General features: G+C 35.7%; 2 protein-coding genes across 6 annotated transcripts in view; both read left to right on the top strand.

Annotated features, from left to right (window-relative positions):
* MICU1 (mitochondrial calcium uptake 1) overlaps positions 1 to 17,878 on the top strand; it is a 247,048-nt gene that overhangs the window by 71,628 nt on the left and 157,542 nt on the right. For all 5 annotated transcript variants that reach the window (XM_026004302.2, XM_072754993.1, XM_072754994.1 and 2 more), the window contains 2 exons: positions 2,020 to 2,194; positions 17,348 to 17,510. In XM_026004302.2, coding sequence (XP_025860087.2) covers positions 2,020 to 2,194; positions 17,348 to 17,510 — 338 coding nt within the window. The remainder of the gene's footprint in view (positions 1 to 2,019; positions 2,195 to 17,347; positions 17,511 to 17,878) is intronic.
* On the top strand, positions 6,532 to 15,132 carry FAM220A (family with sequence similarity 220 member A). The gene is made up of 3 exons (XM_072755135.1): positions 6,532 to 6,543; positions 14,415 to 14,638; positions 14,950 to 15,132. The coding sequence occupies exons 1-3, from the start codon at positions 6,532 to 6,534 to the stop codon at positions 15,092 to 15,094; spliced, it is 381 nt and encodes a 126-aa protein (XP_072611236.1). The 3' UTR covers positions 15,095 to 15,132.

Raw genomic sequence — 17,878 nt, 5'->3', positions numbered from 1 at the left:
ACAACTTTGTAGTATGTCTTTTTTTCTTACTATGGAGTCCCACATGAGGCTTGAACTCATGACCCTGAGATCAAGATTGAGATGAGATCAAGAGTTCAATTTGGGGGTAGGAATGGGGGGGAAAGAGTTGGACACTTAACTGAGTGAGCTTCCCAGGTGCCTAGTGGTCCTGTAATGTATCTTGAAATCTGGGATTAGGATAAATAACTCCAGTTCTCTTCTTTTTCAAGATTGCTCTGGCTATTTGGGATGTTTTGTGGTTTCATACAGATTTTGGAATTATTTGTTCAAGTTCTGGGAAAAATACTGTTGGTATTTTGATAGGGATTGCATTAAATCTGTAGATTGTCCTGGGATGTATGGACATTTTAGCAATATTTGTTCTCCCCATCCATGAATATGGACTGTCTTTCCATTTGTTTGTTTCACATTCAGTTTCTTTCATCACTGTTTTATATTTTTCAAAGTACAGATCTTTGACCTCATTGGTTAAATTTATTTCTAGGTGTTTTTTATTATGTTTGCTGCAGTGGTAAATGGGATCGTTTCCTTAATTTCTTTTTCTGCTACTTTATTATTAGTGTACAGAAATGCAACAGATTTTTATATATCAATGAACATAGACACAGAAATCCTCAACAAAATATTAGCAAACCGCATCCAACAATCATTGAAAAACTCATTCACCAAGATCAGCAGAATTTATTCCTAGTATGCAAGGATACTTCAATATTAGCAAATCAACATGATACATCACATCAACAAGAAACAGAATAAAAACCGTAAGATTGGGACACCTAGGTGGCTCAGAGGTTGAGTGTCTGCCTCTGGGTACTTGTTCTCTTTGTCTGGCTTATTTCACTTAGCATAGGTTCATCTGTGTTGTCATAATGGCAAGATTTCCTGCCTTTTTCTAATGCTGAAGAGTATTCCATTTTGCATGCAAGTGTATTTCTGTGCCACACACATTTTAATTATTTGTTGACTGATAGGCATTTACGTTGTTTCCCTGTCTTGGCCATGGTGAATAATGCTGCAGTGGACATGGGAATATAGATATCTCCTTGAGATCCTGATTTCAGTTCCTTTGGATATATCTAAAGTGGGATTGCTGAATCATATTGCACTTCTGTTGTTAGTTTTTTTGAGGATCTTCCATCCTGTTTTCCAAGGTGGCTGTTTCAATTTACATTTCCACCACCAGTGTACCGGGGATCCCTTTTCTCCACATCCTCACCAACACTTGTAATCTTTTTTTTTTTTTTTTTAAATTAAAGCTGTCCTACCAGATGTAAGGTGATATCCCATGGCAGTTTTAGTTTGCCTTTCCCTGATGATTACTGATGTTGAGCATATTTTCATATATATGTTGGCTATTTTTGTATTTTTTGAGAAATGTTTGTTCACTTCTTTTGCCCATTTTAAAATCAGGTTATTTGAGTTTTGTTTGTTTGTTTTGCCATAATGTTAGAGGAGTTCTCTATGTGTTTTTTTTTTCTCTATGTGTTTTGAATATTAGCCCTTTGTTAAATATATGGTTTGCAAATATTTTCTCCCTTTCCATAGGTTGCTCTTTTATTTTATTGTTTCTTTAGTTGTCCTGAAGCTCTTTAGTTTTGTGTAATCCTGCTTGTCTCTTTTTTTCTTTTGTTGCCTGTGCTTTTAGTATCAGATCCTTTATTTTTAAGGCTGAATATTATTCTATTGTATGTATATACCACATTATCTTTATTCACTCATTTATCGGTGGACATCTCAGTTGCTTCAAACATTTTAGCTGTTGTGAGTAATGCTGCTGTTAATATGAATGCACAAAAATCTCTTCATGACTCTACTTTCAATTCTTTCGGATATAACCAGAAATGGGATTGCTTGGATTATATGATAGTTCTATTTTTAACTTTTTGAGGAACCTCTTCATGTAGAAGTTTTCACAAATTATCATTGCTGTTACTTCTACTAAACTATATGAAAATCTTATTTCTTGAATAATGCAATTTTTTTTTTTTTAATATCCAGGGCCCTTGCAGAATCTCCACCATCTGTAAACAACCTAAAGAATGAACTTGGTGATAAAGGGAAGAATAAAGATGAAGGGGAAGTTGGTAACCATGAAAAAAAGGCTGCAGGTGTTTGTCTTGAGCCTCATCAGGAAGAGAAAAAGAAGAAACGTTCTGGATTCAGAGACAGAAAAGTATGGAACACAATCTTATAAATTAATCAGAACTGTTTTTAATTCTAAATTAGAATAATGTGGTTGGGTCTCTTTTTTTTTTCTTTTCTTTTTTTTTGCTTGGGTCTCTTTTATCATTTATTTCAGATGATTCATATTCTCTTTGCAGATACCACCTCTCTGCTATTTTCTATCATGTTCTAAGGCAAATGTACTCTTGAAATGTGAAGTTAATGGAGCTAGTGAAGATCTAGATTGGTAATCAGGATTTGCATATATTTTCTTCCCTCTTTTAATGCAACTACTTTAGTTGATTCTTGCTTTCCAGACCTTTCTGATGCTAGATGTTCTTGGGTATTTTGAATCTTTGGTACAACTGATTTATGATGCCAAGTTGTAAAGGCAGAATAACATCTCTTCGGAAATATACAAATATTTTCAAAAAATTCAACTAATTTTGATGATAATAGAAACTTTGAATGACCTCAACATTTTATATCTTTAATACAATCTGCTTTTTATAGAAGTCTGCCTCAGAAAAATTTCAATTCCAGTGTAGTAATGCTTATTATGATGAGCATTTGAATTCAGGAGACATGAGTGATGAAAAGTCAAAAGGATGAATTTCTTAGACATTTTGCAGGTTAATGTTCAAGTTTAGGGAATTGACTTCATTTGCTAAAATGTAGCTAATTGCAACATGATAATTTGAGTTATTTCTGTGTTGTGTGTTCGTATGGTGTATATTTGCAAGAAGAGTTCCTTTGAGAAATTTGGATCATTTTTTTGTTTGGATCAAGTTATTAAATATGTCTTTTTATTTCTTAATTCCATTTCTAGTTGAGGTAAATTTGAACAAAAACTATATATTACAAGTTAATTGTCAACTATCCTGGTATTTCCACAATGATACATTTATTTAATCTTTTGCCCTGAGTGATTTTGAGTAAAATTTCAGTTTATCTGGTACCAGCACTTTCATTTTTAGTCAAACTTTCCATTTTACAAAATAGAGATAAAATTGCCCAAATAAGCATTTATTTTTGAACTTTCCATTTTCTTCTCCTGTTTCCTGCTTAGCAGTGACTATATATCATACTTCCCAGAAAGAAATGAAAGCCTGATAAGTGTAATTTACTTAATTTGTAACTCCCATGGCTATAAAACCTTTCTAACCTATTTCTGAAATCATTCTTCTTTCATTAAAGTCTCAGTAGAAGACCGGTGTTTTTTCTATTCAAGGATAATTGTTCCACATGTTATCCTGTTTCCCAATAACCTGTTTCAACACTTATTTTTTCCTCTGTCCAATTTCCTCAGTTGCTCTTTGCTTTTTCACTGATTATATAGTATACATAGACATGTTAAGGATCTTTCCATCTTTAATAAAATAATAAATTGCATTTTTTAGCATGTGTTGTTTTCTCTTGTGTTTTTTGTTTTTTGTTTTTTTTTTTGGTTTGTTTTGGTTTGGCTTTTGGGTTTTTTTGTTTGCTTGGTTTTTGCCTTTCATTCTTTCCCTGCTATACCAAGCTGCTCCAATCTCTACAGGCTATCTTTGACATCCTCACCTCGCACTTAAACTCTTTGGCTTTGTCCTTTTATGTTGTCTTGATTTTTGTGTAATATTTCAAATATTCAGAAAGAAAAAAATAGACTACTATAATGAACATACATGTATATGACATTGATTTTTGTCAGGTTTTAACATTTGACTATATTTGCTTCAGTTTTTTTTCTTTAAAGATTTTATTTATTCATGAGAGACACATAGAGGCAGAGACATAGGTAGAGGGAGAGGCAGGCTCCCTGTGGGGACCTTGATGCGGAACTTGATTCCAGGACCCCAGGATCACAACCTGAACCAAAGGCAGATGTTCAACCACTGAGCCACCTATGTGCCCCACTTCAGTTTTTTTTTAAAGAAACAAAATGAATATATAAAGTACGTTGCTATATATACTTTCCCAAATCCTATTTTTTTCTCTTTGTCGGAGGTAGACTATTGTCTTTAATTTGTAATTTATTAATGCTATGCATAGCATGGTTCTTTTGTGTGTTTTATTTTTAATTTAAAAAAAATTCTCAGGTGCAGAGAGTTAGGACAGTCCTATCACTCAGTTTATGTTATACTATCATTGTACATACTTCTCTCTTTTATTTAATATTTATATTCTTCTATCTTGTTTCATTTGAGTTATTTTTAATTTTTTAATTTTTAATTTTATTGTCTCCTCTAGCACATCAAGTCCTGAATTCTAAAAAAGTCTTACACACTGCTTCAGTATTGCTTCATGGCCATTTCTTTTCTCTTGGAACTCTTCTTAAATGTATCTTGGATCTCACAATCTGTACTGTTTATCTTGTAACTGTTCTTTTATATTTTTTTCATTAGTTCTTCCCCTACTTTCCTGGGGTCTCTTCCTTTTCTTCCCCTCTTTTTTTTTTTTTGTATGTGTGTGTGTGTGTGGTGGTAAAGTAGTTAAAACATCACATTTATCATGTTAACCATCTTTAAAGTATACATTTAATCACAGAGTGTCACCACCTATCATTTCCATAATTGTTTGCATGTTATAAAACTGAAAATCTGTACCCATTAAATAACTCTTTACTACCCCTTCCCCCAGCCCCTAGCAACCACCATTCTGCTTTCTCTCTGAATTTGAATATTAAAAGAACCTCATACAAGTGGAATCATACAGTTTTTGTATTTTTGTGTTTGGCTTATTGTACTTTGTGTAATGTCTTCAGGGTTCATCATGTTTTAGCATATGTTGGAATTTCCTTATTTTTGAGGGATATTCCAGGGTATGTATATACCACATTTTGTACTTGCACTTATCCTCTAATGGATACTTGAGTTGCTTCCACATTGTAGCTGTTGTGAAAAATGATACTGTGATCATAGGTAAACAAATATCTATTGAAGACCTTGCTTTCTGTTCTTTTGGGTATGTACCCAGAAGTGAAATTGCTAGATCATATGCTAATCCTATTTTTAATTTTCTTATGGAACCTCCATACTGTTTTTCACAGTAATATACCATTTTACATTTCCACCAGCAAGGGTTCTACTTTTTTCATATCTTTGCCAGTGCTTGCTATGTTCTATCCTTATATTAGCCATCCTAACAGATGTGAAGTGATATCTCAGTATAGTTTTCATTTGCATTTCTGTAATGATCAGTGTGATGTTGAACAACTTTGCATGTGCCTAGTAGTCAGTCATATTTCTTCCTTGGAGAAATATTTGTTCACATCCTTTGCCAGTTTTTTAACTCTGTTATTGTATTTTTTTAATTATTAAGTTTTATGAGTTTTCCATATGATCTATTTGTTAACTCCATAACAGATATATCATGTGCAATTATTTCATCTCATTATATAATTGCCTTTTTACTCTATTGACATTATCTTTTGATGCACACAATTTTTAAAATTTCATGAAATGCACTTTGTCTTTTTTTTTCTTTGTTCCTTGTGCCTCCAGTGTCATACCCAAGAAATCATTGCCAAATCTAATGTGAAGATTTCCATCTATGTTTTCTTCCATAAGTAATATAGTTTTAGGTCTTCTATTTTGGTCTTTGATCCAATTCAAGTTAATTTGTTTTAAAGATTTATTTATTTATTTTAGAGAGAGAGAGCAGGTCAGCACATGAGAGTAGGAAGGGAGGGGTATGGGGAAGAGAGAAGAACAAGCAGACTCCACACTGAGCGCAGAGACAGTCGCCGGGATTAGTACCATAATCCATGAGATCACGACCTGAGCTGAAATCACAAGTTGGACGCTTGCTTAACCAACTGAGCTACCCAGGCACCCCTCAAGTTAATTTCTTAATATGGAGTTAGATAAGGGTTCAGCTTCATTCTTTGGCATGTGGATACCAATATTCCCAGCACTGTTTGTTGAAAAAACTATTCTTTTTCCATTAAATGGTTGTGGCTCCCTTGTCAAAAATCATTGACCAGGTATGTGAGGGTTTATTTCTAGCTCTATATTCTATTACAATGGTCTATATGTTCTTTTGATGACTAGTTTTGTAGTATGTTTTAAATCAGGATGTAGTCCTCCAACTTTGTTCTTTTTTTTCAAAATTTGTTTTGGGACACCTGGGTGGCTCAGTCAGTTAGTCTGCCTTTGACTCAGGACATGATCCAGTTCCACATCAAGCTCCCTGCTCTGGGATGTCTGCTTTTCCCTCTGCCCTTCTCCCCTGCTCATGATCTCTCTCTCTCTCTCAAATAAATAAATAAAATCTTAAAAAAAATTTTGTTTTGGAGTCCTGAGAGATTCCATGACACGTATTAGTTGTTTCCATATCTTGGCTATTGTGAATAATGCTGTAATGAACATGGGAGTACAGGTATTTCTTCAAGATATTGATTTTATTTTCTTTGAATATATACCCAAAAGTGAGATTTCTGGAAGATGTGGTAGTTCTATTTTTAATGTCTTAAGGAACTTCCATACTACTTTCCATAGACGCTGAACCAATTTACATTTCCACCAACAGTGCAAAAAGGATCCCTTTTCTCCATATCCTCACCTACACTTGTTATCTTTACTCTCTTTTTTTTTACCCCCTTTTAGTTAAATATTGTATTTATTTATTGGGGAGGGGGCACTGAGAGGGTGGGTGGGCAGGGACCCCAACATGGGACTCAGTTTTAGGACCCCAGGATCATGACTTGAACTGAAGGCAGATACTTAACACACTGAGCCACCCGACTGGTCCTCTTTTCTCTCTCTTTTTTTTAAGCTTTTTTTTTTTTTTAAAGATGTATGTATGTATGTATTTATTTATTTATTTTTAAAGATTTTATTTATTTATTCATGAGAGACAGAGAGAGAGAGGCAGAGACACAGGCAGCAGGAGAAGCAGGCTCCATGCAAGGAGCCGGATACAGGACTTGATCCCGGGACTCCAGGACCATGCCCTGGGCCGAAGGCAGGCGCCAAACCGCTGAGCCACCTGGGGATCCCAATGTATTTATTTATTTGAGAGAGAGAGAGTATGTGTGTGTGCATGTGCACAGAGGGAGAAAATCTTCAGGCAGACTCCCCACTGGATATGAAGCCTGATGCAGGACTCGATCTCACAACCCTGAGATCATGACCTGAGCTGAAACCAAGAGTCAGAGGCCCAATCAACTGAACCACCCAGGCACCCATCTTTTCTCTTTTTGATCCTAACTATCTAACAGGTGTGAGGTTCTATTTCCTTGTGGTTTTGATTTACATTTTCCTTTTTTTTTTTTTAAGATTTTATTTATTCATAGAGACAGAGGGGGAGAGGGACAGAGACACAGGCACAGGGAGAAGCAGGCTCCATACAGGAAGCCTGACATGGGACTCGATCCGAGATCTCCAGGATCACATCCCAGGCTGCAGGCGGCGCTAAACCGCTGAGCCACCAGGGCTGACCTGATTTACATTTTCCTGATGATTAGTGATGTTGAGCACCAAGCACCTTTTTACGTGTCCATTGATCATTTGGATGTCTTCCTTGGAAAAATGGCTTTTTAATTCAGTCTGCCCATTAAATTGAATTGGTTTTTGTAGGATTTTTTGTTTTCGTTTTCGCTTTTTTTTTCTTTTGGCTTTTAAAGTTTTTAATTCCACCTAATTAACATACAGTGTTATACTGATTTCAGGTATACAGTATAGTGATTCAACAGTTCCATATATCATCCAGTTATCATCATCACACTTGCAGTCCTTAATCCCCATCGCTTGTTTAACCCATCTCCCCATTCCCTTCCTCTTTGGTAACCACCAGTTCTTTATACTTAAGAGTCTGAATTTTTTGTTTGGTTGATTTTTAAAGTAGACTCCTCACCCGGTATGGAGCCCAATGTGGGGCTTAACCTCACGAGATTGAGACCTGAGCTGAGATCAAGACTCAGACACTTAACCATCTGAGCTACCCAGGTGTCCTAAATATCTGTTTGTTTGTTTTTTTTAAGATTGTATTTATTTATTCATGAAAGACCCACCCAGAGAGAGAGAGAGACAGAGAGAGAGAGAGGCAGAGACATAGGTAGAGGGAGAAGCAGGCTTCATGCAGGGAGCCTGATGTGGGACTCGATCCTGGGTCTCCAGGATCACACCCTGGGCTGAAGGCAGGCGCTAAACTGCTGAGCCACCTAGGGATTCCCTAAATGTCTGGTTTTTGTCTTTATTTCCTTTGCTAGTTTTTTGTTTCTTATATTCCACACATAAGCGAAATCATATGGTGTTTGTCTTTTTCTGACTTATTTTCATTTAACATTTTACCCTCTAGAACCATCCATGTTATATACTACCTCCTTTTTACCTTTTTGTCTATTAATGGACACCTGGGTTCCTTCCATATTTTGGCTTTTGCAAATAATGCTGCAATAAATAGGGGTATATATCTTTTCAAATTAGTGTTTTTGTTTCTTTGGGTAAATACTCAGTAGTGGAATTACTGGATCATATGGCAGTTCTGTTTTTAAGTTTTTGAGGAATCTCCATACTGTTTTCCATAGTGGGTGCACCAGTTTGCATTCCTACCATCAGTGCACAAAGGTACCTTTTTGTCCACATCCTCGTAAACACTTGTTTCTTCTATTGTTAATTTTAGCTATTCTGATAAGTGTGAAGTGATACCTCATTCTGGTTCTGATTTTCATTTTCCTGATTAATGGTGTTGAGCACTTTTTGCTGAACCTGTTGGTCATCTGTATATCTTCTTTGAAAAAAATATCTATTCAGATCATCTGCCCACTTTAAAATCAGATTTTTTTTTATTGTATGAATTCCTTGAATTTGACAAAATACAACATCTTTTTTTGTGTGCTAAAGACCTGAATGAATTGGGTATAGAAGAAACATACTTCAACTTAAGAAAGGCACTATATAACAAACCTACAGCTAACATCATACTGAACACAGGAAGGTTGAAATCTTTTCCTCTGTAATGAGAAAGAAGACAAGGATGCCCACTCTAAACACTTTTACTACATAGTACTGGAAGTTCCACCTAGAGCAGTTCGGAAAGACAAAGAAGTATAAGGCATCAAATAGGAAAGAAAGAAGGATGATTGTTATTATCTGCCGATCATATGATCATATATAACGATAATCCCAAAGACTCAATCAAAAAGCTGTTGGAACTGATCAACAAATTAGCTAAGTTGCAGGATATAAAATCAACATACCAAAAAAAATGATTGTTTTTATACACTAACAATGAATTATCTGAAAAAGAAATAAAGATAATTATTCTATTCACAGTAGCATCAAGAACAACAAAATACACAGGAATAAATTTAACCAAGGTAATGAAACATTTATACAATGAAAACTACAAGTCTTTGATGAAAGAAATATAAGACACATGCAAATGAAAAGATATCCCGGGTTCATGGATTAGAACAATAAATGACATTTAAATGTTTTTACTACCCAAAGCCATCTGTATGTACATTCAATACAATACCTGTAAAAATTCTATTCACATTTTTAACAGGAAAGGAATCCTAAAATTTCTATGGAACTGCAAAAGAACCTGAGAAAAAAGAGCTAAGCTGGAAGCATCCCACTTCCTGATATCAAACTACATAGCGATATTAAAACAGTGTATTCTGCATAAAAATTGACCAGTGACACAGAATGGAGATCCCAGAAATAAACCACCACCTATGCAGTCAATTAATATTTGACAAGGGAGCCAGGAATACTCTATGGTCAAAGGACAGTCTCTTCAACAAATGGTGTTGGAAAACTATAAGCACATTCAGAAAATGAAATTGAACCCTTATTGAAATCATTCACCAGAATTAACCCGAAGGAATTAAATTCTTTAACGTAAGACCTAAAACAATCAAGCTTATAGACCTTTCCTTAGAAGGAAACTTGTAGAAGGACACATAGTGGAAGCACTACTTATCTTTCATCTTCCAATGATCTTTTTGGTTATGATATCAAAAACACAAGCAACAAGGAAAAATCAACAAATGGGACTCTATCAAATGAAAAAGCTTCTGCACGACAAAGGAACTCATCAACTAAATGAAAGGATAACCTACAGAAAGTTATTTCCAAACCGTATATTGAGTAAGGAGTTAATACTCCTTTTCTTTCTTGATGAATCTAGCCAAACATCTATTTTATCTTTTCAAAAAAAACTAGCTCTTATTATCATTGGTCTTTTCTATTGTCTTTTATTCCCTATTTAATTTTCTTCCACACTCATCTTTTTCTTGATTTTTAAATTTTTATTTTTATTTATTTGAGAGAGAGAGTGCAAGAGAGCATGAGTTGGAGGAGGGGTTGAGGGAGAACTAGACTCCCTGCTGAGCGGGGAGCCTACCTCAGAGTTTGATCCCAGGACCCTAGGATCATGACCTGAGCCAAAGGCAGAAACTTAACCAACTGAACCGTCCAGGCACCCTATTCCACTTTGTTTATTATCTCCTACTTTTTGCTGTGAGCTTAATTTGTTCTTTTTCTAGTTCCTTGAAATGTAAGGTAAATTGTTTATTTGAGATCTTTATTTTTTAAATATAGGTGTTTATTGCTATGAATTTCCCTCTTAGAAATGATTTTTGCTATATTCTGTAAGATTTGATATGCTGTGTTTCCATTTTTCTTTGTTTCATGATATTTTAAAATTTTTCTTTTCATTTCTTTGTTGACCCATTGGTTTTTCAGGAACATGTTTAATCTTCATGCATTTTAAAATTTTGCAGTATTCTTCTAGTAATTGATTTTTTAGTTACATAGCCTTATGGTCAGAAAATATGCTCATTATGATTTCAGTCTTCTTAAATTTATTATGACTTGTGGCCTAACACATGGTGTCTTCTGGAGAATGTTCCATGTGTGCTTGAGAATAATATGTATTCTGCTGCAATTGAATGGAATGTTCTGTAAATATCTTTTTAAAAATTCATTTTGTCTAACAGTTTTAAGTCCAGTGTTTCCTCATTTATTTTCTCTCAGGATGGTCTATTGTTCAAAGTGGGGTATTCAAATCCCCTACTGTTATTGTATTGCTGTGTGTATTTCCCTTCTGTCACATTTGCTATATATATTTAGGTTCTCCATGTCCCATACGTAACTAGTTAGAAATGTTATATTCTATTTATGAATTTACCTTTCATTGTTATGTTATTTTTTTTTAAATTTTTATTTATTTATGATAGTCACAGAGAGAGAGAGAGAGAGAGAGGCAGAGACACAGGCAGAGGGAGAAGCAAGCTCCATGCACCGGGAGCCCGACGTGGGATTCGATCCCGGGTCTCCAGGATCGCGCCCTGGGCCAAAGGCAGGCGCCAAACTGCTGCGCCACCCAGGGATCCCATGTTATATTATTCTTTTCTTTGTCTCTTGTAATGGTCTTTGGCTTAAATTGTATTTTGTTTGGTAGTATAGCTATTCCTGCTTTCTTTGGCTTCGATTTTCATGAAATATCTTTTCCCATCAACTTTGTCTCAGCTTGTGTGTCTCCCAAAACCCGAAGTGAGCCTCTTGTTTTGTTTTTTTTAAAGATTTTATCTATTTATCTGACAGAGAGCACAAACAGGGAGAATGGTAGGCAGAGGGAGAGGGAGAAGCAGCCTCCCCACTGAGCAAGGAGTCTGATGCGAGGGTTGATCCCAGGACTCTGGGAACATGACCTGAGCCAAAGGCAGATGCTTAACCATCTAAGCCATTCAGGCACCCCCCACTCTGTGAAGCCAGCCTCTTGTATGCAATAAATAGTTGGGTTTTGTTTTTTGTTGTTTTGTTTTGTTTTGCCATTCTGTTCTTTGCAGAATTTAATCCATTACATTTAAAGTAATTATTGACATTAATTATTGCCATTTTGTTAAATTTTTTTTAAAGATTTTACTTATTTATTCATGAGAGACACACAGAGAGAGAGGCAGAGACATAGGCAGAGGGAGAAGCAAGCTCCCTGTGGGGAGCCCAATGCAGACTCTATCCCAGGACCCTGGGATCATTCCCTGAGCTGAAGGCAGATGCTCAACTACTGAGCCACCCAGGCATCCCTTTTTAATTGTTCTCTGAGTGTTTGTAATTCCTTTATCCTTTTCTTTTTCTCTTATTCCCTTCCTTTGTAATTTGATCATTTTCTATAGCAGTGTGCTTCGTTTTTTTTCTTTTCACCTTTTGTGTATCTAGTTAGGTAATTGCTTTCTGATTATCATGGGGCTTACAGAAAACATTTTATAACAGTGTATTTTAAGTTGCTAATAGTTTAACTTCTAATGTATATAAAGCTCTACATTTATTCATCCCCAATATTTTAGTTTTTAATATCACAATTTTTATCTTTTTACATTGTTTATCCATTAACAGGTTATTGTAGTTCTTTTTTTTTATTTTTCTGAAACACTTATTTTTTTACATTTAAATTCAGTTACTTAACATATAATGTATTACTAGTTTCGGAGGTAGAATTTAGTGATTCATCAGCCTTACATAATACCCAGTGCTCATTACATCACTTGGTTCCTTAATGCCCATCACCCAGTTTACTCCATCCCCCCATCTCCTCCCTTCCAGCAAACCTCAATTTGTTTCTTATGATTTAGAGTCTCTTATGGTTTGTCTCCCTCTCTGATTTCATCTTACTTTATTTTTTCCTCTCTTCCCATATAATCCTTTGTTTTGTAGTTCTTTTTAATACTTTTTTTTTGAATCTTCATGCTAGAGTTAGAAGTTATTTACACACCACCATTACAAAATTAGAGTATTCTGAAATTAAATATACATTTTACCTTCACCAGTGAGTTTTACATGTTTATGTGTTTTTCTGATATTGGTGTCTTTTGGTTCAGGAATTACCTTTTAAAAAAATTATTTACTTAATTAATCTCTACACCAAACATGAGGCTCAGACTCATGATGAAGATCAAGAGCCACATGCTCTATTGACTGAGCCAGCCAGGCATCTCAGGTTTAGGAATTAGCTTTAATTTTCTTTTAAAGATTTTATTTATTTATTCATGAAAGACACACATACAGAGAAGCAGAGACACAGGCAGAGGAAGGAGCAGGCTCCATGCAGGGAGCCTGATGTGGGACTTGATCCAGGGACTCCAGGATGCCTGAGCCAAAAGCAGATGCTCAACCGCTGACCCACCCAGGCATCCTTCCTTTAATATTTCTTGTAAGATTGATCTAGTATTGATGAATTCCTTCAGCTTTTGTTTTCCTAGAAAATTCTGCATTGTGCTTCAATGGATTCATCTTTTTTAGAACTCTTTAGGCTTCCTGGATCTGCATGTCTGTTTCTTTCCCCAGTTTGGGGATGTTTTCAGTCATCATTTCTTTGAAAAAAATTTCTGCCCCTTTCTCTTATTCTTTCTCCTGCTAGGACCTCTGTGGTGCACATTTTGATCCATTTGAGGATGTACTATAAGTTCCTTAAGCTATCTTCATTCTTTTTCATTCCCTTTTCTTTTTGTTCCTCTAATTAGGCAATTTCCTTAAGTTTGCTGCCAAAAAGTAATTGGCTTTTTATTCAACGAGACTGGTATCACTGAGTTTGGAATTGCATAGAACTTCATGAGGCCATCTTATGACAGATGATTGTTATTATGTCTGGCCAGTAATTCACTAGATGAAAGAGATGGAATCCCTACCATGTAGGACAACTGTTGGGGTACAGATTGGGTGTTATAAATCAACTCTTGAGAGAAAGTGTGCCAGACACTAATTTATTTACAAGATCTTTCTGCATGCTACCTTTTCCAAGGTCTGACTATAGTCTTCATTCAAAGCCTATGTATGATTTCTCACATCAGGGCCCACAGGGATTCACTGTCACTTGCATTCACTTGGCCTCAAGATATTATCACCTTGATTTTCCTTAGGTATTATACCAAAATTAAACCCTAGAACTGGCTTCAGGACCAGCGGTTTTATTGAAGAGAACTATCTTAATATCATGAAGTTCAAGAATGCTTTAAGTAAATGATTGAACGTAACTATTATAATTCTATTAGTAAATCTTTTCTCTAGGCTACCTATCTCCAAATCATACAGTTTTCTATATATCTTAGCTCCTAAGCCTTTTTTATCTTAGATGCTGTATTCCAAACACTTTATAAAAATAGTTTTTTCACATTCTTTTGAATATAACCACTTAAAAGGAGGCAGTTTTATATCATTTAATACGGTGTGACCTCCAAGATACATTGCTAAGTGAAAAAAGGAAAGTATGTACTGGATTATGTCTATATTAAACTTTAACAGACTCTGGATCTGTTCTGTGCTCCTGCAGAAGAGTGTTTGGCTGGGGTGTCCTGTGGTATGAGGGACTGGCTGGGAGGGGGGCCAAGGGCAATCAACAGCCACAGAGGATGGTGCCACAAAGGAGAGCCTTGGGGGTCAGGACTACTGTGCTGTCAGAAAAGATTAGAAATGGGGATTTCTGAGGAGGAACCGCCAAGTGCTCTGCCAGAAGGGCCAGGCCTCTAGTTGGAACTGTCTTGCTTGCATTTCATCCTGTCTACACTGTTGTACGCATGCCTTGAAGTTTTCCTGAATGATGAGACAAAATGTGTTTTCTTTTTTTTTTTTTTTAATTTAATTTTATTTATTTATGATAGGCACACAGTGAGAGAGAGAGAGAGGCAGAGAGACACAGGCAGAGGGAGAAGCAGGCTCCATGCACCGGGAGCCCGATGTGGGATTCGATCCCGGGTCTCCAGGATTGCGCCCTGGGCCAAAGGCAGGCGCCAAACTGCTGCGCCACCCAGGGATCCCCAAAATGTGTTTTCTTTGGCCATTTAGAGCCTGTGTTTTCAGAGCAAACAGTAGAAAACAAGAAAATGCTTTCAAGTATAAAAAGTACCTCAAACCATCTGCAGATAACACTGGGGTTACTGGCTCTACCAGCTTTTGAAGTAGCAAATCCATTATGCCATAGTTAAGGTACAAGCAGAACAATAAAAATAGTGAGATTAATTTAAAAAAATAAAAAGGATGTGAAAAGTCTATTACTTTCCTTGGCCTATTGTTTTAAACTAAAACTAATATTCAGCAGTATAATTCAAGGACTTGTAGCAACCCAGGAATCTGGTTTTGAATCTGAAAATTACTGACTTTTAAGTTATTGTTGTTCTACATGTATCTTGTAAAAGATTGACTTGATTTTTTAGTTCAGAAAAACCTCTTTTGCATAGCTATAGCTTATACCCTAAACATTGCAAACTGATTATTGTTGTTCAGAAGAACAGGAATACAGATGTCCTAAAGAAAGTTATTTCTTCTGTAGCCAGTATTATCCAGCAGGTAGTTGTAATATAATATAAAATGCCTTTGAATTAAGACGTGTAGCTAAGTTTTAAGGCTGCTAAGGGGTTGAAAAGCTCCTTGGTATATTTGCCACATGCCAAATATTTTGATAAAATCTCTGAAATCAGGGATGCCTGAGTGGCTCAGCAGTTGAGTGTCTGCCTTTGGCTCAGGGTATGATCCTGAGATCCAGGGTCGAATCCCACATCGGGCTCCCTGCATGGAGCCTGCTTCTCCCTCTGCCTATGTCTCTTCCTCTCTGTGTGACTCTCGTGAGTAAATAAATAAAATCTTTAAAAATCTCTGAAATCAGTACTCAGATTTTAATGCAAATTAGTGTTGAAAGATTTCTGTCATGTATGGTTACAAATTAGCAGTCCTTTTATACTTGCTAAGTGCACATCTGGTAGTAGAGCTAAAACCACCATAACAGCTGTTGTCAGTGACCTCAAATTGACCATTTAGCCAGGACTGGCAGTTACAATGTTAGCTGTGTTAATGTGGCAAGTTAAAAACGTAAATAAAGGTTTTAATATTAGCAAATGGCTTTTTAGACATTGAACTGTTGGATTTTTAGATTGTATTGCCTTTATACATTTCCTGCTAGTTACTTATATGATACTATTTATTTTTGGCTATCTCAACATCTGAAATTCAGAGACAAGAGAAATTTTTTCACCAGAATACTGTGTAGATGGTATTTTGGTAAAAAAGATTTTTCTCATTCCTACATTTGTAAAAGAATATTATGCAGAAGATACAGTATTTTGTATATTCCACGCACAGAATCACAGCTTGGATGCCGGATTAAAAAATGGGCATATTAATATTATACTCTTTTAGTTAAATGTATGCCATATTTGAACTTATTACTATTTAAGTATTTGTGTTCTTCTCAGCTCTGGTCTTTTCTAAATATGGTGTTTGTAAAAGATTTCCAGTAGTTCCCTTAATTTTTTTTAAAGATTTTATTTATTTATTTGACAGAGAGAACGAGTGGTAGGGAGAGGGTAAAGGGAGAAAGAGAAGCAGAATCCTTCCTCAGCAGGGAGCCTGATGGCAGGCTTCATCCCAGGACACTGAGATCATGACTTGAATGGAAGGCACGCTTAACTGACTGAACCATCCAGGTGTCCCATAGTTTCCTTAATTTTATAGTCAAAACTAAAAGTCTTATTGCTTCAGATTTGTTAATTAAATTTCCATGATATGTACTTTTATTTTTTAATGCTATTATTTAGTGTACTTTGTGTTTGAAAGACTATTAGCTATGTAAACTTAGGAATTCTCAATTCTGTTTTGATTTGGGATTCAAGAAATTGCATCAAAGTATAAAGTGTAACATCAATCCCTTTTTAAAAATTTGGGTATTTAAGAATCTATAGCTACCATATATCTGTAATTATACCCAGTTACTGAGACCTTGTGAATTCTTGTATGACATTTTTTAGCTTTGTAGCTTTCAGCAATTTAAAAAATTGGGAAAATAGGGCACCTTGGTGGCTCAGTGGTTGAGTGTCTGTCTGCCTTTGGCTCAGGTCATGATCCCGGGGTCCTGGGATTGAGTCCCACATCATGCAGGGAGCCTGCTTCTTCCTCTGCCTATCTCTCTGCCTCTCTCTATGTGTCTCTCATGGATAAATAAATAAAGAAATTAGGGAAATATCTGCAAAAAATTTAAACAAGTTACACAAACATTGCCTCAACTAGACTATAAATGGTATTTGGAGGGTAAACATTTAAAGGTTTTTGAAATTCAAGTTTATGTCTCATATAAAAAATCCAATTATAGATAAAAAGATAGAATAAAGCATCTCTAAAAGCAAGATAGAAAATATATGAAAATGAGAATTCCGTAATATAGTAACACTCTGAATTCCTAATTTTAGGTGATGGAATATGAGAATAGGATTCGAGCGTATTCCACACCAGACAAAATTTTCCGATATTTTGCCACCTTGAAAGTCATCAATGAACCTGGTGAATCTGAAGTGTTTATGACTCCACAGGATTTTGTGCGATCCATAACACCCAATGAAAAACAACCAGAAAGTAAGTGCTAAAGTGAAAAATGAGATTATGATATCAATTTTGTTATATGCTTCTTTATTTCTCTCTTTGTATTGCCTAAACATTATACATTTATCCTGTAATTATATTCATTGTTTAGTGACTATATGTTAGGCATTATTCATAGTCTTTAGGAGTACAAAAGAGGAGCCAGCAGTCGAATGAGCCTGTACTCAACCAAGATACTGGGTTGAGGAGATTGTACCCAGGTGTCATCTACTAGAAAAACTTAAAGACATATACTTGTTGCCACTGGGCCAGGGGAGCACAGATGTAAGAAGTAGCAGACAGACCAAAAAGCCCAGAAAGGAAGAGACTGAGGAGGAAGACATTTCAGGGAATAGGACCTT

The sequence above is a fragment of the Vulpes vulpes genome, chromosome 4 (genome assembly GCF_048418805.1).
Source record: "Vulpes vulpes isolate BD-2025 chromosome 4, VulVul3, whole genome shotgun sequence".
Taxonomy (NCBI): domain Eukaryota; kingdom Metazoa; phylum Chordata; class Mammalia; order Carnivora; family Canidae; genus Vulpes; species Vulpes vulpes.
This window is presented reverse-complemented; position numbering and strand designations above follow the sequence as displayed.